Source organism: Dipodomys ordii, unplaced genomic scaffold (assembly GCF_000151885.1).
Source record: "Dipodomys ordii isolate 6190 unplaced genomic scaffold, Dord_2.0 Scaffold26, whole genome shotgun sequence".
In the NCBI taxonomy this organism is placed as follows: domain Eukaryota; kingdom Metazoa; phylum Chordata; class Mammalia; order Rodentia; family Heteromyidae; genus Dipodomys; species Dipodomys ordii.
The window spans coordinates 4,458,916-4,482,253 of NW_012267242.1; the positions used below are offsets into that span (position 1 = coordinate 4,458,916).

Genomic DNA, 23,338 nt, shown 5'->3' on the forward strand with positions numbered 1-23,338 from the left:
ATTATTTCAAAGTAGTAGTACAAAGAGGTTTCGATTTAACTTTTTCATGTGTACAATGCATCTTGATCAGTTATCACTCCCCTAATCCTCCCCTCCCACCTGGCTCATTCCCACGCCCCAGGTTCATTTGCACATGTACATTGAGTCTTATCACTGTATTTGTGCTGCTGTTCCTTTCTTCATTCATCTGTCCCCCTTCTTTGAGCCCCACCGCTTGCTTTCAGATATGTTTCAGCTTCCTGGTATGCATTTAATAAAATGAGCATGTTGATTGTTCAAAGGGTTTACACCATGAAAATTTAACACTCCGTATACCATATTTCTATCAGAAAAAAACAACTAGTATTATACATTTTCAGGGAAAGAGACCTCGAAAAGAAATGATGCTGAGTGAAGTGAATCAGGCTCAGAGAGACAAGAGGCATATGTTCTCTTGCCAGTGGACATTGGGTCTAAAATAAAAGCATAATAAAAGCATATACATGGCCATATGGACATATGCACAATTATTTGCTTTAACATATTATGCTACTAGCATTCCTATTTGATTGCAAGCTATTTTTATTTTATTTTATTTTTGTTGGTTTGGGGGCTTGAACACTGGGCCTGGGCACTGTCCCTGAGCGCTTTAGCTCAATGCTAGCTTGAGCCACAGTGCCACATTACTCAGGAGGCTGAGATAAGTGTCTTACAGACTTTTCTGCCCAGGCTAGCTTTTAACTGTGATCTTCAGATCTTAGCCTCCTGAGTAGCTAGGATTACAGGCATGAGCTACTGGCTCCCAGCAAAAACATTTTTTTTGTTTTGATACTGAGGTTTGAACTCAGAATCTTTCACTTACTAGGCAAGTGCTTTGCCATGTGAACCAGGTCCATGGCTCCAATTAAAATTCTTGAAGGTAACATATATCTTATTCAACTTCAGTAGGGAGCATGGTATCATGTGTATATTAGGGGGCTGGAAATACTGATTTAGTTTTAGTTTTGAGGGTCTTTATGTCCAAGTATATAATCATCTTTTCCATAGAAAAATAAACCTAAAAGGCCTAAAGAATATAAAAAACAAATTACCTTTGGGGGAGTGGGGTGCATACAGCTGAGAGAAAGCTGAAGAATGAAACCTAGTGCATTATTTATTTAACCCTGGTCAAGTTTATTCCTCTTTCCTTATTTGTTATCAAAGAGTTTATAGAGTTCACCTTAAAATGACATATGAAAATTCTTTCCTCATATCATGGCTATTTTTCCATTACCTTCAGGGGCTGCCTGCAGTGTCTGACCTAGAAAAGGCTCACTGGAAGCGCATCCAGCAGATGTACACGCTGTAAGTGTGAAGCTGTAGTTGGTGTATGGCTGGAGACCTAGAAAAAGCAAGCAAGAAAAAAAGGAGTGCATCTTGAGAGGATTATTTATGGCCAATTAAGCACCAGAAGTAACATTCAGGGTTGTAGATATGATATGTAAAAGGAGTTAAGATCCCTCCTTAAAACATATCTGTGTGCATGCCAGGCAAGTACTCTATCTAGATTCTTTGACCGCCTAAAACCTTTTTCATGAAGATATGAATTTCTGCAGTTGTTAAATATTGATATAAATGTCATTGATTGCCGGTAAAAAGTAGATTCTCAGCCAAAGAAGAGACTTTAACATTCCTACAATCCATCCATCCTTCTCCTGATTTTCCTCTACAGGATGTCCCCGAGGACTTGTACTGCTTATGTGATTGAAGCACTTTACCTCCCAAAGAGCTCACTTTGTCTTTAAAGAGCGCCCAGCATCTCCTTATTTTGTTTAAAAGTCTTTCCTTATATCGTGGTTAAAAAAATAGCTTTCTATCACTTCCACCCATGGGGATATATAGAGCAAATCTAATTTCTTTTCCACATGACAGTTCTTCAAATATTTGTAGGCAGTTACAAAATCCCCCTTGAGTTTTCTCCTCTCCAAACTCCCCACTCCAGGTTCTGAAGCTGCTTCTCAGGTGAGTTTGAGTTTAAGAAGCGAGACTCATGGTTTTCTAGCCCCACACTGTATTTCAGTTCATCGAACTACCAACCGACACTTTGTAAACTTCGTACTTTCTTACCAGTTGTGCCCGTGTGGCATTTCACACTGATTTTTATTTTCTGTATTTGATGGATTTGTCCTTACACATAGATTAAGGATAACTCGTTGAGCAGAATGGAGTTGGTTTACTTTGTTTTCGTTTAGAATATGATGTGATGTGACATGGGAATTGCTTAATAACATCTCAGGGAGAAAGGAATGGCTTAATCCATTTACCACAGAAGTTGTAGATGGCCATATTTCAACACTCTGTGACTGGTGACCTTGGACGAGTTACCTCTTTGCCTTGGTCTACTGATCTGTAAAATGGGGAATCACTATAGCATGTAGCTTATATGAAAAGATGAAATGAAATAACCAGAGTAGTATTTTATATTAGTAGAAGCAACATTAAGACTCAGCAGCGTTCAACAAGGAATGTATTGGAACTTACAAGATCTTCCTTTCATTCTTGGGAAAGTTGTTTCTTGAATTTATTTAAGAAATGGTTTTTAGTTGATCTGTCAAACTATTGAGTGAAATTACAGCACTGACCTAATAACTTTTATGTGTAATTGAAAAATAAAATTCTAACAGCATTGTCACATATTTGTTCTTATGGTAGAATGATTCTTCTTTTCAACATGTTCACTTGACATCTTGCCACTTTACAACTTTTGCTTAAATGCTTCATTTCAGAAGATTTTGACCACGTCATCTAACTAATACACCTAGCCTTTTAAAATCTCTTTAAATATTTTTCTTCTTTCATAGTCTTCAATATTTTCTATTTTGCTATGTGCTTTTTTAAAATTTATTATCTTCTCTTCCATGTTGTAATCTCAGGATTTTGTTTTACCTACCACTGTTGTTTGGGTAAGGTGACTATCATAAAATAGATACCTATTAAATGAACCAAAAAAAAAAAAGATCCAATTCACTTAGAATGGGAGCTGGTGTCTGGTGCCTCCTCTGAAGCAATAATGTTCTGATGCTGGAGCTGCTCCAGCTTTTAGCTTCAAGGCCCTTTGTGTTTCCTTATCAATTTAGTGATAAGATGCAGGTACTTATTTGATTATAATCTTCCATTTTGTTGCTATAGGGGATTTACATAATTTTGATATTTACTTGATTTATGGAGGAGGAATTGGACTAAAGATCTAAGTCCTACCCAAGTCATAAATGTTTGATAAAAGCTTATAGGAAAATGCTAAGATTATAAAATATAGAGCTCCAAAGGGAAGGGAAGGGAATTTCCAACAATGAAAGTTAGAGGTTGCAGTGGCAACTTGACGTAGCCTAAAAACATTCTCTTTTTATTCCAGTGGAGGGAAAAGGGGGTCTGGACCATTGGAACACCATTCAATCAGAATTCTGGCTTCCTCTGTTGGTCTCTGAGTGTAGGGATGATACTTTTGAATGATTTGTTTTTCCTTAGATGTCTTTACCAGTGTGAAGTCATCACCAGTGTGGCTTGACAGACAGCCTCTATCCCAATGAGCTGGAGAGTCCTTTCCCTTTTTAAATTTCTATTTGTTGGCCATGGGGCTCAAACTTAGGACCTGAGTGCTGTTCTTTCACTCAAGCCTATCGCTCTACCACTTTGAGCCACAGCTCCACTTCAGTCATCCGGTTGTTAATTGGAGATAAGAGTCCTAGGGACTTTCCTTCTTGGGCTGGCTTTGAACCTCAAGCCTCAGATCTCAGCCTTGTGAGTAGCTAGGATTACAGGCATGAGCCAGGGGCACCCAGCTTTGGAGATTCTGTATGTTGTATAATGATAACAATCAATGCTCAATAATAATAATCATCAATGAAATTTGTGAACAATAAATATGTCCTAATTTTTGTCTAAATTCAATTTTGTCTAGATGCAATTATGGTGGGAAAATGTGATGATATTTCTAGGCAGTTTATCCCCCAAACTGTTTCCTGCAGTATTTTGACAAGAACAATGACTTTACTTCTATCCCTAATTGTGTGTTCTGTATGGCCTAGTTCCTAGTTTTAAACATGCCACAGTCTTTAAGAAATGGTGCTAGGAAAACTGGGTATTCATATGGGGAAGATTGAAACTTGACCCTTCTCTCTCATTTTTTGAAAAGTCAATTTAACATGGATCACAGCCTAATACAAGAAATACTCTGAAATAATAAGAAAAAAGCAAAAGGGAAATCCTGTATGGCATTGGTATAGACTTTTTTTTTGTTGGTCATTGGGCTTGAACTCTGGGCTTGAGTGCTGTCCCTCAGCTCATCTGCTCAAGGCTAGCACTTTAGTGCTTGAGCCACAGCATCACCTCTGGTTTTCTGGTGGTTTATTGGAGATAAGAATTTCACAGACTTTCCTGCCCAGGCTGGCTTTGAACCCTGATCCTCAGATATCTGTCTCCTGAGTAGCTAGGATTACAGGTGTGATCCACCAGTGCCTGGCTTAGACATTTTTTTTTTTTGATATCACACCAAGAGAGAGGAAACAAGGCAAAAGCACATATAGAAGGCAATGTAACAAACCAAAATTCAAAGGAAACAATGAACAGAGTGAATAGATAACCTACAGAATGGGGGAAATATTCATCTAACAGCATATTAATCTCCAAAATATATAAGGATCTTAAAATGGTTAACAACAAAAATAAGTAATCTAATTTAAATAACTGGACAAATGGTCTGAACAAAGACAGCTCCACGGAACTGTTATTTCAATGTTTAGGAGGCTGAGTCAGGAAGATTATAAGTTTGGGAATCATAGTGAGATCCTACCCAAACACTTTCTCTCTTTCTCTCATTCTTTCTTTTCTTCTTTCTTTCTTTCTCTGTCTCTCACTGTCTCTTTCTCTCTGTCTTTGTCTCTTTCTCTGTCTGTCTCTCACTGTTTCTCTCTCTCTCTCTCTCTCTAACACACATATACACACTAAACCAAAGAAAAAAGAAGAGAAGGAGGAGGTGAAGAAGTGAAGGAGGAAGAGGAGGAAGAGGATGAAAAGGGAATGAGGAAGTAAAGAAGAAATATGTGCAGATATGATGAAACAATATGAAAAAAGCGCTGTGTTGATAGTTATCAAATCAAAACTACTAGACAGCAGCATCTCCCCTTAGAGTGGCTATTATACAATTTTTTCTAAATAAATACTGGTGAGGATGTGGAGAAATATGAACTTCCATACATTGTTGATGGGAATGTAAATCAGCAAAATCATTATGAAGCACAGAATGAAGGTTCCTAAAAAAATCTAAGATCAAGAGGAATATCAATACCAAATTTCAAACTCTACTACAAAGCCATAGTAATCAAAACAACTTGGTACTGGCACAAGAACAGACCTCAGGACCAATGGAATAGATTTAAAAACCCAGAAATGAACACACAGACCTATAGCCATCTAATCTTTGATAAGGGAGCCAAAAAAAAATAGAATGGAAGAAAGACAGCCTCTTCAGTAAATGGTGATGGCAAAATTGGTTAACTACTTGTAGAAAACTAAAGCTAGATCCTTATATATCACCCTGTACCAGAATCAACTCCAAATGGATCAAAGACCTCGGAGTTAAAGCAGACACTCTGAAAACATTACAGCATGGAATAGGAGAAACCCTAGGTCTCCTTGGCACAGGCCGAAATTTTCTTAATAGAGACCCAGAAACACAACAAATCAAAGAAAAGTTGGACAAATGGGATTGCATGAAATTGCAGAGCTTCTGCATGGCAAAAGACATAGCTAGCAAGATCAATAGAAAGCCCACGGATTGGGAGAAGATCTTCACTAGCCATACAATGGACAAGGGTCTCATATCTAAAATATACCTCGAACTCAAAAAATTAAATCCCCCAACAACAAATCTTCAAAGAAACAACTGCCCAATAAATAAGTGAGCTAAAGACTTAAAGAGAAACTTCTCTGAAGACAAAGAAGGATGGCCAATAGACACATGAAGAAATGCTCAACCACCCTAGCCATAAAAGAAATGCAAATCAAAACAACATTAAGATACCACCTCACCCCAGTTAGAATGCCTATAATCAAGAACTCTAATAACAACAGATGCTGGAGGGGATGTGGACAGAAGGGAACCTTACTGCATTGTTGGTGGTAGTGTAAACTTGTTCAACCACTTTGGAAAGTAGTATGGAGGTTCCTCAAAAGACTCCACATAGAGCTCCCCTATGACCTAGCAATCCCACTTTTGGGCATTTACCCAAATGTTCACAAACAAGACCACACTAAGCTACCAGCACAACTATGTTTATTGCAGCATTATTTACTTTAGCTAAGATATGGAAGCAACCCAGATGCCCCTCAGTAGATGAATGGATCAAGAAAATGTGGTATATATACACAATGGAATTCTATGCCTCCATCAGAAAGAATGACATTGCCCCATTTGTTAGGAAATGGAAAAACTTGGAAAAAATTATATTAATTGAAGTAAGCTAGGCCCAAAGAAACATAGATTCCATGGTTTCCCTTATTTGCAATTACTAGTATATGTCTGAGACAAGCAGAAATTGTCAGATAAGTTGATGTTAGGCGAAATGAACCCCAAGATAAAGATTCAAATGTTTTTACTTTCTTGCCATTGTTTGTAACACAGTTATAAGATTATTTCTTTGTTGCTTTGTATGTCCCTCCCCCAGGATATAACCCCTATTTTCACTGTATTTGATGTTGATATACTTTGTGGAGGGGAAGGGAAAAAACAAATTGTTCAAATAGGGATACAGGTAGACCCATTGCAACAATGAGATGTACAAGACATTATGTTGAAAAATGAACTTTACAACTTTGGCTGGGGGTGGGGATGGGGGGTGGAGGGAGGGGGAAGGGGAAGGAGGGTGGGGGTGGGAGGAAGATGAGAAGGTATGGGAAGAGGAAACAAAGGAGGCAACAATGCTTGATAAGAAATGTACTCACTATCTTGCCCATGTAATTGTAACCCCTCTGTACAGTATTTTCACAATAAAAAAATAAAAAATAAAAAACCTAAAATCAAATTGATGTACCATAGTGTCCAGCTATTTGTGTGTGTGTGTGTGTCTGTAGAGATATCTGTGCTTGTGTGTTTATAGAAACACTATTCATGATAGTCAAGATATGAAATCAACCTTAGTGTCCATTGATAAGTGAATGGATACTTAAAATGTTTTTTAGCTATAAAGAAGAACCCAAATCCTGTTATTTGCTGGAAAGGGATGGATAGAACCTAGGATATAATGCTATGTCAATATGGTAAATAACCCAGGCATAGAAAGAGAAGTACTGTATGTTTATTCTCTTACATGGAGGTTAAGACAAAAGTTGTTGGGATTACTAGAGGTTGAGTAGGTGATAGGAGTAAGAGGGATAAAACAACCTGAATTTGATCGATACATATGATAGATATGTATTAAAATATCACATGGCACCTCAATGATATATATATATATATATACACACATGCTAATAAAACATAAAGTAACAGAATATGATGGTCTCAAAATTCAGAAAGTATAACAAAGGTCTTGTGCTATTTGCAGGAGCTTTGTGTTAAAATAGAGCAAATGAGCAAGTGAGAAAAAGAGAGGAGGCTAGATGCTGAACGGGGGGAAAAGGATGGGAGATACATTCTTCTTCTCTGTTGGCAGCTTTGAATTGAAAATGTGATATTATTCAATCAATGGAAACTTAGATGGAGGATTCGAAATTTTGCTTGAAGAGTCAAGAGTTCCATTTTCAGCATACAGAGCTTTAGAATGGCACAGAGCTCAGGAAAAGAACATGTACCCTGGAAACATCATTTGGGAGATTAACGTCAACAGCTGTTTATCTTTTTACTTTCACCGGTCAGAAATGTCTGTTTTTTAAGTAGACTGCTTAAAAAAGAAAGTGTTACAAATGTGTGTGTGTGATGTGTGTGATGTGTGTATGTGTGTGTACACGCGCACGTGCATGCCAGTATGGGCTTGAACTCAGGCCTCACAATCTTCCTTAGTATCTTAGCTCAGGGCTAACATTCTACCATTTGAGCCAATCTCCACTTCTAGATTTTTGCTGGTCAGTTGGAGACTAATTAGTTGGGCTTTTTCTGCCCAAGCTGGCTTTGAGCCATGATCTTCAGATCTCAGCCTCCTGAGTAGCCAGGATTATAGGCATGAGACACTGGCACCTGGCTTAAATAGTATTTTAATGGACAAATATGAATTGCATACTGCAATTTTATAGCTGTACTTAATTATACAGTATATTTAGTTGTATACTGTAAGTATGGTTGTAGCTGCATTTCCAATGAAAGAAATACTTTGATAGGCTTAGTTCAAACATGAAGTCAATACAAAAACTATAAAGAACAAAGAGAAAATAAAACTCAAGGTTGCTTTTGGTGGTTGCTCTATTTTTTCTTTTACTTCTCTTTTCATTGTACTGTACATGTTAAATGTACTTTATGAGAGTTACATTTATTTTCAAAGGAGTTAGTTACAAAGTCACATAAGTTACCTCTAGCTAAGTTTATTGAGTGCCTAACATTAGCAGGCTTTGTTCCACAGACAGGAACACAATCAATGAACGCCCACACCACTGCCTGATGCATGTAGTCCTTTTTCATATAAGAGATTACAGAGAGTTTGGGGATAATTGTGTATGATCACACAGATAAGTCAGGTACAAGACCTGGACTGAAACTGGTGCTGCTGGAGTAAAAAAGGTGACCCAGAATAATTGGGTCCAACTGCCTAGCTGAATAATATGTGATACCATCAGTAGCTCAAAGCCCAACGAAAGTTCTAGTAAGACACAGATACAAATCCAAGTGTAATATATATTTGAATATTTTGCTTTGAACATTATTGCAAGTAACATGTTCTAATACCGTAGTAGTAGCACAGAGCTGTTAGAAGACCTGAATCTCAAAGTTAGCCAGCTTGCCCTCTAGTCATTACCTACTTATTAACTATAGCCACAGGCAAGTTTTCTGGCCTTCAAGTGCCTCAATATTTATATCTGTAAATGAGGGGCATAATAGTGTACACTGTTTAAACTAGGTTACAGATTAACCTTATGGAAAACAGCATTTAAATCCCTTATTTTATTTGTCTACATGTTTAGCTCTTATATTTTTCTTTTTTTCTTTTTTGCCAGTCCTGGGACTTGAACTTAGGGCCTGGGGGGGCTGTCCCCGAGCTTTTTTTACACAAGACTAGCCCTCTACAACTTGAGCCACAGTGCTATTTCCTGCTTTTTCTGGGGTGTTGAGGAATCGAACCCAGAGCTTCATGCATGTTAGGGGACTACTCTACCACTGAGCCACCTTCCCAGCCCAAACTCTTATATTTCTCATATGAGTATCAGATCACCAATAGGCTGGGTTTCAATAATCTTCCAGCAAAGCAAGCAGCTGCTATCAGGCGGGGAAGATTTACATGGACCGAATGACCTTTCATATAGACGACTCTGTAAAACTCAATAAGATCCACACATTTCAACTGGAATATGCTGTCGTTTTTAAGTAAGCCCCTATTGGTAGTCCTTAAAATGAGATATCTATGAACTATTAGCAACAGGCAGTGAAAAGGGCACCCCAATTGGAAACTACTCATGAATTGATCAGGATGAGAAGAGGGAAATAAAGTGATGTCTCAAAGGAACCATTCTGACTGTAACTTAATCCTGAAGTCGAAGAGTAAAAGGAGAAAAGAAAACATCATTCAAGGGCTCAGGATCGAATTAGACAAGTAGGAAATAGCAGTTGTAGGGTAGAGAAAGGCAAACGCGTGGAGAAGAGCCAAGCATTTAACATTTCAGTACAGTGAAGATAACTGTGGCTGCAAATTACCTGAATTTCCCTACAGGGAATCATGTTCTCTTTTAAAGGAAAGAAGCATAATATAACCAAACACATTACAATTACACTTCAAGAGTAAATGTGTGTTAAAAAGGCATGAGGAAAAAGTCTGCCTATGGTTCATAAAAATATGATTTGGCAAACGCAACCCATGACTGTATAAGTTACATTTCATGCACTCTATGAAGAACAGCTTGCTTCTAATTTTTAATCTCCAGATAAATTGCCAGCAAAAGGCACTTTGTCCATTATAATTTCAGACAGCAAGTGCTATTTCAAAGCATTCAGTCAATGATTCTACCCCATCATGTTATTTTAAAAAAATACAATGAAGTCCTAAAGGACATGAAATTTAAGAGGTTTGTCACTGGGGACTAAGTTAGAGTTTTTGCTATATTCCTATATAGTAAGGTGACTACAGAAAATGTAATGTCCTGTATATTTCAAAAAAGCGAGCCAGGTGCCAGTGACTCATCCTTGAAATCCTATCAACTCAACTCAAAAGCCTCATATTTGAAGATGGTAGGAAATGTCCTAGGCAGGAAATGTCCCTGAGATTTTTTTTATCTCTAATTAACCACCAAAAAGTCAGAAGTGGAGATGCGACTTACCTGGTTGAGCAATAGCCTTGAGCAAAGCCAGAGACAGAGCCATAAGCTTGTGTGTGTGTGTGCGTATACACACACACACACAAACACAGAAGGATTTGGTAAATTTTTACAATACAATGATAACTATTTGAGGAGACATCTGTTTACCTTCACTTGAAAGTCTTACAATATGTACATATATTTGAAATATCATATAGTATTCAGATTTTATGTGACAATTAAAACAGTGTAACCCCTTGAATTCTTTGGACATTCTTTTTATTCTTTTTTTTTTTTTTGGTCATAGGGCTTGAATTCTTGGCCTAGGCACTGTCCTTCAGCAATTCAGCTCAAAGCTAGTGCTCTACCACTTCTGGTTTTCTTGTGGTTTCTTGGAGATAAGAATCTCATCTGTGCTCCTCAGATCTCAGCCTCTGTAGTAGCTAGGATTACAGGCGTGAGCCACTAGCACCAGCTCCCTGAGTTCTTTGATAGGCCTGGTTAGTGATCAGTTCTACTATGAGAGGTCCCAGTTACTTCACAAAGTTGTTTTTTACGTCCTCTGCTGTAATATTGACATTATCTTTGGCCCTTACTTGTCCTTGACCTCACTAATTAGTGCCCTTCAGAGCATCTTTTCTCACGGATATTACCAGAAACTTGTAGCACCCACTGGCAATCTTGTCTGTGATGTACAGAGCAAGGACTGGTATCTGCTGTAACTTACCTGATTACAAGTGACAATCTAGATTCTCAAAGCTGACACACAAAGGCATCGTGGAATTGCTTCAGAGAAATCTGTGATACATCTTAATTTATGGCATGATATTATATCATCTGGCTAAAAACTATTTCTGTAGTTGCCATGCTAAGTATAGTCCTCAGCTTTTGGATGGGACCATCCATTCCCAGAGATATCTGATTCTATTCAGCCCATTCTATTGAGTCCTTCCATGAACAGCCATTTCCTCTATTGGTGCTTTATGACTTCGGTTCACATATCCTGTGAGCCAGATATGTCAAGAAGAAGTGTCCCATATCATAAGAACCAGTGAGATAATGTCATTGCTTTCTGTTTGGATTACTTGTTCCAAGCTGATTTGTATCATTAATTCTATATTTCATGTGACACTCTAGCCATAGCTTGGGCTCCTCTCCTTCATAGAGTGTAGATCCATCTCAAGATCCATTTTTTGGGGGGGGGATGTTAGTATCTTGGTACTAGGGCTTGAACTCAAAGCCTGGGTGTTATCTTCTAGCTTTTTCATCAAGGCTCATGCTCTACTACCTGAGCCACAACTCCAATGATGGCTTTTTTGGTGCTTTATTGGAGATAAGCATCTCATGGGCTTTTCTGCCTGGACTGGTTTTGAACCAGGATTTTCATATCTCAGCCTCCTGAATAGCTGGAATTTTAGACATGATTTGCCTGTGTCTGGCTAAGAGGCACTTCTTAAATGAGATATTTCTTTGATAGTCTCCAAATACAGAGCAGTGTTACAACTATCCTTCAGATAGTCACTAAGGAAAGTTCTGGCATTTGACTGTAGTAGCAATATTTTAATAAATTGCTTTCTTCCTTATAATTCATTCTTGTGGCAGAAGGAGGATCTGCTCTGCATCTTCAGGCAGAGCTTTCTTTCATCTCTAAAATCAAAACCAGTGACAGCAAATTATGACAGTGTTCAAATGCGCACATATATCACTGAGAAATGGGGCTGGCTACAACCGGTATCTGGAATTTCAGGGCAAATGTTTTCATTTCTTAAAATAGTAGTATCTAGGTAGCTGTTGATTATTAGTTTTTACTGTAGTATTATTCCCATTAGTAGCAGGTTTAGAACAAAGGAAGATGAATAGTTGGTGCTATGTTTTATATATATATATATATATATATATTAAATTTTTTTCAAATAGCCAGACATAGAGTTAGTTTTCTCCAGGTTTGGGAAAATGAAAATAAAGTCAATTATCATATCTGATTTCTCAGTCCAGGGTTTGGTGGTCAGTCATTAGATGGAAGAAAGGGAATGCAATCCAGAGCACTACCTACAACTACAGAAAACATTCCTGGTGCTGTTTGGAGCATATGAATACCACCTGAGTTTTCTTCCTCTCTGTTTTAGTTAAAGCAATAGATTGCCAAGAACTCCTGATTGCCAGAGGACAGCTTCAGAGGTTTGCAATTACTCTGTGCAGGCTAAGGTCCTGTGCTCTGGTTTTACCATCCTGACATTCTTTTTTTTTATTGTGAAAATACTGTACTGAGGGGTTACAATTACATGGGCAAGATAATGAGTACATTTCTTATCAAGCATTGTAGCCTCCTCCTTTGTTTCCGCTTCCCATCCCTTCATTCTTAATCGTTCTGAAAAAGGGCACCTGAATTTTCCCTTGGCAATGGTGTTCTTGTCAGCTATATAAGTGGTCCTGTCTAAGATTTAGATGTCTTTAACTGTTCTTTAAAAACCCCCAACAACTTACTGAGCTATAATCACTTAGATACTGTTAAGAAAAATAAACTATTTTCTCTGCTTTAAAGGAAATTTATTTATCATCACAGGAACAGACAAGATATTATAGTAGATATTATTATAATAATATCTATTAATAATAGACTATAGAAGCACAAAGTACAGTTACCAAAAAGTAAAATCCTAGGGCTCACTATGGTGGCTAATGCCTGCAATGCCTGTTATTCAGGAGGCCTTTCAGAGGATGGCTGTTCAAAGCCAGCCTAGGGAGAAACAGCTTCAAGATTTAACCTCCAATCAGCAAAAGGTTGAATTTGGAGTCTTGGCTCAAGTGATAGCTTACCAACTGAGCAAGTAGACCAAGAAAGCTTGAGGCTCTAAGTTCAAATGTTAGTACTGGAAACTAACTAAATCTCTGTTATAAGGAATTCCCATATTATTGCATTGTTGCCATGTTCTTCTAAGTGCTGTGTTTCACTGCAAGATTAACATTACACTTTCTGCTACCTACACTCAGTATTGTGAGGGTTTATGTTATTTAGCACAAAACGTTTTCCAAACTTCTATGAGAATGGAAAGGAAGGTGAATTGTCTCTCTTTGCTATTTTAATGGGCGCATCTTCTGAGTCAAATGCACCGAAGACCAACTTTTGGTTAATCATTTTGGAAACACGGTTCCCTGGGGATAGAGAAACCCAGGCCCTTCTCATGCTTGCTGCGAAACAGGACATGATGGATTCTGTTATTTTCTCGGTGGATTTAATAATTTAGTTAATCCTTTTACATTTCTTCCATCCCCTTAAGCTCACATTAGAAGGCTGGGGTATCAAGTCATGGGGACCCAAAGCAAAACAATGCCAGAGCTGACATCCAGATTGTTCTATCCGGGTGGGAGGATGTGTTTAGTAATAAATGATACGAAAAGGTCTTTTATTGACAAGCTGTCGAGCGTTGTTTGCATTAGCGAATAGGAGAAGATGATGGCTGCTGTTCTTCCTGTCCCCAAGGGGACGGGGCTCAGTGAGATAGGGAAAACGCTTCAGTTTACTTAAAGCATTGATAACACCTCTAAATAATTAACTGAGGACTTCCTGTCTCCAATTACTTAATGCTTTTTTTTTTTTTAAAAAAACATCTTGAGAGGATTATAAGCAATTTATGGATTTCTCATGAGGAGTGCATTCAGCCACTATTCCCACAAAGCATTTAGGGATCATGTTTCTAAAGCTTGGAGGTAATTAAAAATAAGCATGAAGACAATGGGGCTGAAGCAAGGTGCTGGCTTTCCCTGCTGTCATCCTCTGGACCTAGAATTTTTCAGGCTCTGGGAGGACCACGGGCTACAGCTTCATTAGTGTGCTGTTGCTTAGGGAATGCCAAGGTTTTGGAAATGATGAGAAAATCAAAACATTTATCCTAGAGGGGTTTTTCAGGCAGCTCTTTCATCAAACATCGGAGATGGAATGGGAAATAAATTTGATTATTTTACTTCATTCCATGAACTCAATAAAAAGAGTCGTTCACATCGTAAAATACTTCCGGCGTGTACTTAGTCAGTCAGCTAACCATGGAACTGAATTTTCCCTGGCAGATAAAATGTGTAACATTATATAGATTAAGGATTTAGATAATCTCATGCCTAGCACCATTCTTGTCCCAGAGGAACTGTGGATGGGAAGCCGTGACTTGGTAAAGCTGAGCTCAATGAGGCACAGCTAAAAAGAAAAGAAAGGAGGAAGAAAAGAAATGAGGAAGACAAGAAATCTCTGTTTAGGGTTGTATTATACAAGTGAACGATTCTCTAAATGTATGTGAAACAGAACACTGGGAATGATCAAATAGCTTCAAACGGATTTTTTTTCTTTCCACTTTATGTTTTTATGAAATGTAAAAGTATGGAGAAAAATCTTCAAATGCTTATGCCAATGAAAGAGTTGATGATATCCGTGTGTGTGTGTGTGTGTGTGTGTGTGTGTGTGTGTGTGTGTGTGTGTCTAAGTAAATTCCTCTCTGACATGAACATATTGATTAAAAATGACAATGAAAGGAAGGGACGGGGATAGTGAAGGAATGTAAAGAAAAAATTTGCAATTATTTTATAATTAATGAGGTGATCAATCTTGTGGTTTTGAACATTATAATTGAATTTGGTCTGCCAGCATATAAAGGCTGGTTTGTAAAAACTGCAATCCAGTGCATAGATAATTTAAGGCCAGTGCTATCTAATTAACCAGAGTCCAGATGAAACATGTTTTTGAGCCTTGGATCTGCTGATTGTGGAATCTTTACTAACACAAAATCTTCATGTGTCTTAGCTCAGGTTTCAGAACTCCAGTGTTAGAACAAACTCTATTGTTTCCTTTAAACCATTCTTCAGATTCCCACCACTGTGTCCTGCGTAGCCTGCCATTGCAGCATCCAAGATATCATATTCACAGAGTAATCTTTACTTGTCCATCTTCCTGGCTGCCTAGAGCATGTTCAAAACAGTGATATTTTTTCTTAGTGCTCTCAGTGGACTATTACTGTAATTATAGCTTAACAGTATTCAAATTTCTTTAGAGGAGGCAATAAATACCATGGGCATCCTACGTGGTTCAGTTTTCTTTGCTTACTTTCTTCTTTTCATTTCTTCTTCATCTTTTTCTTCTTCTTCCTCCTTTCCCTTCTTATTTAGCAGTACTAGAGTTTGAATTCAGGGCTTTGTGCTCACTAAGTGGGTATTCTGCCACTTGAGCCATGACCCCAGACCTTTTTGTCCTTTACTTTTTTTTTTCTTTATTTAGAGTATTACATTTTTTGCTGGTCTTGGACCATGATCCTCCTCCCTATGACTCCAACACAGCTGGGATTACAATACAAACCACCACACCCTATTTGTTGGTTCAGATGGAGGTCTGACTTTGAGTTACATTTTTGACCCTGCCTGACCCCCAAATGCAATCTTTCAAGTCTAGTTTCTGAATAGTTGGGCTTACAGGCATATACCACTACATCTAATCATTCGTCTTTCAATGTATTAATTAGGCCATCCTTCATTTGGGAGGGCATGGTGGGAATCAAGTGAATTAAACTGCAAATGGTTCTTAAAACAAAATGCTTAAATAGGGATACAGGTTGACCCCTTGTAACAATGAGCTGTACATGACACTATGTTGAAATCGAACTTTACAACTTTAGGGGTGGGGGGAGTAATTACGGAGGTGGGGAAGGGAGGGATGGGAAGGGAAAAACAAAGGAGGAGGCAACAATGCTTGATAGGAAAAGTACTCATTACCTTACTCATGTAACTGTAATCCCTCTGTACAGTATTTTTACAATAAAAATGTATAACAATAAAGAAGAATAATAAAGCATACTGTCTTGTACATTGCTACAACGGACCATCCTGTATCCTTATTTCAGCATTTTGTTATTTCCCTTCCCCTCTCCAAATTAGAAAAATGTATATACAAGATGCAGGACACCAGAATCAAACACAATGACCACAGGGGTTGTACCATGGGGGAAGAACATACAAAGAAACAAGAAAAAATCACATAGTAACAATGAGATGTACAAGACAGTATGTTGAAAACGAACTTTACAACTTTATAAGGAGAAGGGTGGGAGTGGGAGGGGGTGGGAGAGGGGAGGAAGGAGTTGGGGAGGTAGGGAGGAAAGAGATGGTAAGGAAAATTAAAGGAGGGTCTAACAATGCTCCATAGGAAATAGACTCATTACCTTGCTCATGTAACTGTAACCCCTCTGTACAGTATCTTTACAATAACTATATATATAAGAATAATAAAGCATCTTAGGTCCTCGGGAGTCTGAGTACTTGGAGTTGGTAGAGTTACAGAAAGTGCTAAGAAATTCTAGAGCTAATTTTGATTTGCAGGCGTTAGGGAATGTCACACTTTAACAAATGTTTGAACTGGTTTTTGCCTGCAATTTTAGCTACACAGAAGGCTGAGCTCTGAGGATAGAGGTTAGACACCAGCCTGGGCAGAAGACTTTTATTTCCAATTAAGCAGTGAAAAGCCAGAATGGAAGGCATGGCTCACGTGGCAGAGTGTCAGATGTGACAGAAAAAGAGTGATACAGCACTACGTAAAGGTAAGCTAGGTAAGATTTTGCTATTCACTTGGGATTATTTTTACTTCTATTGAGGTAAAAAGTGAGAAACCAGTTGGATCATTTGATCATTTGTCAAGCATTTTCCCATTTCCATTGTCTCTGGTCACTTAGGACTCTGACAAAGGAACACAAGGAGACGATATGCAAATGTGCATACCGTCAGGCTGGTGGCACATTTGCAAAACCATTGGAGAGTAAGTCAGTGAATGTTTGTTTCCCTGTCAGAAAAATTACAGAATTTAAGAAAAAAATCATCCTGAGCCACCTGTGTATTGTTGATTGAATCTTCTTAAACAAACAAACAAAAAATAGGCACATTTTTTTCTAGGTCTTTCTGAACTTCCTAGTAGGTTTAGTTATTAGTATTATTAACACATCCTGCAAGGTCTAAAAGGAGGTTGTCATTCATTCAGGAGGTCTGTAAGTTTAGAACATGTTGTCTGTGGTTCATGATGTGAACTGAACTAGATAGGCCTGGGGAATGTGGCTTAGTTGTAGAGTGCTTACCTAGTACACATGAAACCCTGGGTTTGATTCCTCAGTACCACTTAAACAGTAAAAGCCAGAAGTGGGGCTGTGGCTCAAGTGGTAGAGCACTAGCCTTGAGCAAAAGTAGCTCAGAGACAGTGCCCAGGCCCTGAGTTCAAGCCCCAGGACTGGCCAAAAAAAAAAATCTGAACTAGATAGTGAATAGTAAGTACTTGTAAGAGTTATTTGAGACAAACTCATTTACTTCCTAAACATTTTGTTAAGGATTTTTCTACATGTAAGAAGTACAGCATGGAACAAGGTTGACCAGTTTTCTTTTCTCGCAGCTGGCATTTGAATCTGGGGAGAAATACCATGGCAAAAAATGAGCACTAAAATATCAGAGTTCCAACTCTATGCTCACAAACAAGCAAGACAGTGTGGTATAACAGAGAAGCTGCTGCAGACTGGTTCAGTCAGGAAATGCATCTTATTTCAAGAAATAGCCATCAAATATGTTAGCTTTTAAAATTTGTAATCATGATGAACAATTACTTAAGCTCACACTGTCCTTTTACTATAGCTTTAAGGCTAATTATAATGGACAATGTCCAAATACATAATAAAAATAGCACAATGACTATTAATTATGGCTAACAATAACAGTCACAACCCATTCGCCAGGTCTGTGTGTTGATTCTCCAGTGACTAGACAAATGCTAGCCTGTTAGCTACCTTCCAGTCCATTTGGGCTGTCCTAAGTCCCATTCTCTAGGGTATATCCTTGGGAATGAAAAAGACTTCATACTGTTTGTTTGGAAAAAAAAAAAAAAACAACGGACTTACTACTGATGCAACCAAAAAAAATTCCCACACATAATGCATATCAAAGCCAAATATAAATTATTTCTGAAGTTATCTGCTGTTGTGGCTTATTGCTGCCAGTGTGGACTCTTCTATTAGCATGGATAAGTGGGGACCTGACCATATGTCAAGGGAACATGTCCTTTCGAAGTGACCTCATATATCAAACACACACCCGTGGGAGGCTCTGCCCCCCCCCAGCCACAGTGACAGCCTTCTCTGGTAGGTTGCGAGTTTTTTCACCTGTGACCGTATGCTGCCTCCTGTCAGTGGCGTCAGTGTAGATGAGGCCTCTCCCGGCCTGCCGGAGCTGGTACTCTTTAATGACACCATTGGGCCGCACGGGGACCCTCCAGCTCAGATGCAAAGTCTCTGCACTGGAGGCTGTGATACTTGGCGGCATGACCCTCTCAGGAATGCCTTGGGTAGTACCTGCAACTACCTGCAAACACAGGAATTAAACAGCAATTTATTGTAATCGTACACTAGGTATCCTGATCAATGAGGGTGTCACTTTTGTTTTAAAATGTTGTTGTCTGGCCTGGCATATCATTAGCAAGGGCTTGGAGAAACAATCCCCTATTTTTATTCTTTTCCCTCCCAGCCTATTTAAACAATGAAATCTGACCTTGAATACATTCCATAAGTCTCTGACTACCATTTATCACAACAGGTTCAACAACAATTTTGACGGCAGAGTGCAGCCCTCAGTTTAAACAAGTAAAATCTGGCTGGCAGACTGTCTTCCTAGAGAACTCCTGATAACTCTCTTCCATATGGCCTATCAGTGTCTTTGCATTTTAACAGCCTGATTTTGTACACTTTAAGCACCAGTAAATATGGAGCAAAAACTACATCTGAACTTGCTTGCATATAATATGCTTTGAACAGTATAAATGGACATCTTTTCCTATATCCTCTTTCCTCTTCTGACACCTGAGATGAGATGATTTTATAGTGTTTGCGGGGATGTTCTCGAAAGAAAAAGTACCAAGTAAGAAGCCAGCAAAGGCAAAACCAACCAGTGATAGAGTCAATAATGTCAAAATAGATAGAGGTTTGGATTAAAAACTGCCACTTTCTGGCTTTGTTTATTCATGGAATTCACTCTGATTTCACTTTTTACCCTTATTTCTCTTTTGGAGAGTTGGTAGGCATCAGCCATATCTATGCAAAATGCACGAAATTGTTCAAGGACTGTTTGGACCCTAACTTTTGGTGAAGATAATTGGCTGCCATTTATCTTATTGGCGTGTGTGTGTGTGTGTGTGTGTGTGTGTGGTGTGTGTGTGTGTGTGTGTGTGGCTAGGCTTGGAGTTGTTTTGGGGGAGGGCGGATTCTGTTGATCAAAATTGCAAAAATAGCCTGTGAGTTTGGCAGTGTTTTCTTTGGTTCTTGCAAATGTGTGAAGATGCTGTTCTTGTAGTCACAGACACGTAGAGAGAGTCCATAGGGCTGGAATCTGTGTGGATTCCCTCCCAGGAGTCCCTCACAGACAGGATTGGCTTCTGAGAAATGGGTCTTCCTTTATTTTCCTCCTAAATTGTTTCTTTTTTTCTCTCTCTCTCTTTCTTTCTAATTTCTTGTACAAGATTCCTTCTTTTACATTTACTTCTTGCCTAAGGTTTTCCATGCTGGGCCCTTTTTTGAGTCTCCTTTAATAATCATATTTAAACTTATCATTTCAACTTCCCGCATAGATCTTTCTAGCAAAACTTAGCATCTAAAGAGGCATTCATCTTTAAAGTGCCAAAGAATATCTACTTCTACCATCTTGCTCCCTGCTCCTTTATTCTAAATATTATTTTAAAAAACTTTAAAAGTCTGAGATTATTCCTTAACACATTGCTTTTTTTTAAAAAAAACTTCCATTTGTTTTCAAAAAGGCACTATTATCTTCAAAATATTCAAGCCACATAGGTTGAAAATAATTATGGCTCCTTCCTCTTAATTCTCTGTGTGCAGCTTTCTTTTTGTTTTCTTTTTCCTTTTGCGTGTACTGGTGCTTAACTTCAGGGATTGGTGCTACCTCCTGGCTTTTTTGTTCAAGGCTGGCACTCTACCACTCGAGACATACCTCTACTTTGGGCCCTTTGCTGGTTAATTGGACTAAGAATCTCATTGACTTTTCTGCCCAGGCTGGCCCTCACATCTCAGCCTCCTGAGTAGCTGGTACTACAAGTATGTGGTACCAGTAGCTGGCTTTTCTACATACAGTTGTCTTTCAAGTACTGTAGATTTTGTCCCCTGCTATTGGCTGTTTCTTTGTGATATTCTTCATTCTGACCCCATGAGCTTGAATCTAGGTCTTCATTATTTTTGGCCAAAGCCACTGCAGAAACCCTGAAGCCATGTTTTTTTCTATGCCAAGCTCTTCTGCCTTTTTTGGTCTATTATCATCAGACAACTGGTCTGGGTGTGGAAGCCTAAGTCTGTCATGCAGATATCTGAAAGATGGATGGAGGAGGATCGTAATCCAAATCCACCCTAGGAAAAGCTAGCAAGAGATCCTATTTGAAAACACAAAAAGCAAGGGGGCTGGGGATGTGGCTCTAGGTAGACTGCTTGCCTAGCAAGCACAAAGCTGAGTTCAATCCTGGGTGCTGTAAAAAAAATTACAAAGAGCAGATACATTTCTTTTCAACTGAAAAATGATAGGTAGAATACTTGCCTAGCAAGCACAAAAGCTCTTGAGTTCAATCCTGGGTACTATAGAAAAATTAAAAAGAGCAGATAAGTTTCTTTTCAACTGAAGTATGGTTTTAGGATTTTTATTAGGGACTCTTCCACCATTATTGCTCTCTCTGTTGTTGTGGCTATAGCAGAGTGCCTATGATGTAGTCACTTATATAGAAGAAGCTGATAGTTTTGGTTCATTGTTTTGGAAGCTGCAAAGCCTAGATTGGGAGACCACATCTAGTAAGGGATCCATGTTGCTTTGAGGAGGGGAGAGGGCTCGTGTAATAAAGTAGAGACAAGGAGGGAATCTCTCTGTCCTACTTCCTCTGCAAGTAGCGAGTCTTATGAGAGTGAGAACTCACTTGCTAGGAACAAGAGGCTATTCACCCCCTATGAGTGCACTCCCTCATAATAAATGTCTCTTAAAGGTCCTGCTACTTTTCAACACAGCCACATTGGGATCAGCCTCAAAATCCTCACCCTAGGGTTGTCTGGGGACAATAGCAATGACCTAAAATAGTTGGTAGGAGAAGAGTGAGAAAGAGAAGTTGTCAGTGGTGCCAGGTTTTATTTATTTATTAATTTTATTAATAAGACATTGGTATTTGAGCTGGTCACAGGTGGCTCATGCCTATAATCCTAGCTACTCAGGAGGCTGAGATCTGAGGATTAAAGTTCAAAGCCAGCCCACACAGAAAGACCATGAGAATGTTAGTGCCAATGAAGCAGCAGAAGTGCAGAGGGGGTTTTTTGGCTCAAGTGGTAGAGCACCAGCCTTGAGTAAAAATGCTAAGGGGCTCACACCTGTAATCCTAGCTATTCAGGAGGCTGAGATCTGAGGATCATGGTTCAAAGACAGCCAGGGCAGGAAAGGCCATGAGACTCTTTTCTCCAGTTGACCACCAGAAAACCAGAAGTAGCACTGTGGCTCAAAGTCATAGAGAACTAGCCTTGAGCAGAAAAGCTCAGGGACAGTGCCCAGGCACGGAGCTCAAGCCCCATGACTGAGGGGTGGGGATATTCTAAGGGACAGAACTCATTCTCTCAGTTTAGGCTGCAGTACTATGCACAGGAAACACACACACACACACACACACACACACACACACACACACACACACACACACACAGTGTTTGACAATTTTCCCTTGTAAGAAGGACTCCTATTGGGTATAAGTATTAGTACCAATGTAAGGCAACACAGGGATATTTAATACCTCTTTGAGGGGGCATTGCTCTCTGTCATTGAAACAAAAACCATTTTATAACTAGTTGTTCACATAGCCCTCTGTCTCCTTCCTTTATCCCTAAGTTTCAGCAGACTTCCCATCGCAGAGTGCAGACACATTTCCCTTACCTTGCTACTGCTGGTACAGCCAGCAACTGTGCAAGCCTTTAGCTGGTATGAATATTCCTGGAATGGTTGAATTCCCTTTGTATCAGAGAAACTCAATGATGTTCCCCGAAAGCGTTCCATCCCATTTCGGAGAAGGCTATAGTATATGATAGGACCTAAAAGAGAGAGAGAGAAATATCTGTATTTGAGTATCATAAGTTATTTGAAAATAACTTATATCTCTCAGTGCTCTGAAGGAATGAGATATTATTACATTGTTCACTTTTAATTTGTTATTATATTGCCATGCTCAAGTGGTTCTTAATTGTACTATCATGGAGAAGACTAGTTCCTGACTTAAGTAATTGGATCCACTTGTGTTTATTTCCTCTTTACTATCATGCGCATTTACTTCCAACATTGAAATGATTTTTTTGTCTTTCTTGTGTATCACTCAATGGGGCATGGATTATTAGACCAGTGTCACCTCCTTCAAACAACAAACTCAACCAGGCACCAGTGGCTCATGCCTGTAATCCTAGCTACTCTGGAGGCTGAGATCTGAGGATTATGGTTCAAAGTCCGTGGGACTCTTCCCGGAATGGAATGCTTTACCCAGGGCCAGATATTTGCTGATGCACCTGGGGTTATGAGACCAGGATAAGTCTCTCACTCAGGAGGCTGAGATCTGAAGATCTAGGTTCAAAGCCAGCCAGGATAGGAAAGTCCATGAGCCTCTTATCTCCAATTAACCAGTTGGAAGTGGAGCTGTGGCTCAAGTGGTAGACTGTGAGCCTTGAGCAAAAATAAAAGCCTTCTCTCCAATAAACCACTAGAAAAAACTGGAAGTGGTGCTGTGGCTTAAGCGGTAGAGTGCTCACCTTGAGCTGAAGAGCGTAGGGACAGCGCCCAAGCCTGGAGTTCAAGCCCCACGACCGAACAAAAA

At 39.0% G+C, this 23,338-nt stretch overlaps 1 protein-coding gene across 1 annotated transcript in view; it reads right to left on the minus strand.

The window, feature by feature from the left end:
• Positions 1–23,338, minus strand: part of Ush2a (Usher syndrome 2A (autosomal recessive, mild)) — a 640,567-nt gene that overhangs the window by 118,278 nt on the left and 498,951 nt on the right. The window contains exons 53-55 of the mRNA XM_013015154.1: positions 22,414–22,568; positions 18,621–18,819; positions 1,253–1,360 (exon numbers count right to left, since the gene is read on the minus strand). Of these exons, the coding sequence (XP_012870608.1) occupies positions 1,253–1,360; positions 18,621–18,819; positions 22,414–22,568 (462 nt within the window). The remainder of the gene's footprint in view (positions 1–1,252; positions 1,361–18,620; positions 18,820–22,413; positions 22,569–23,338) is intronic.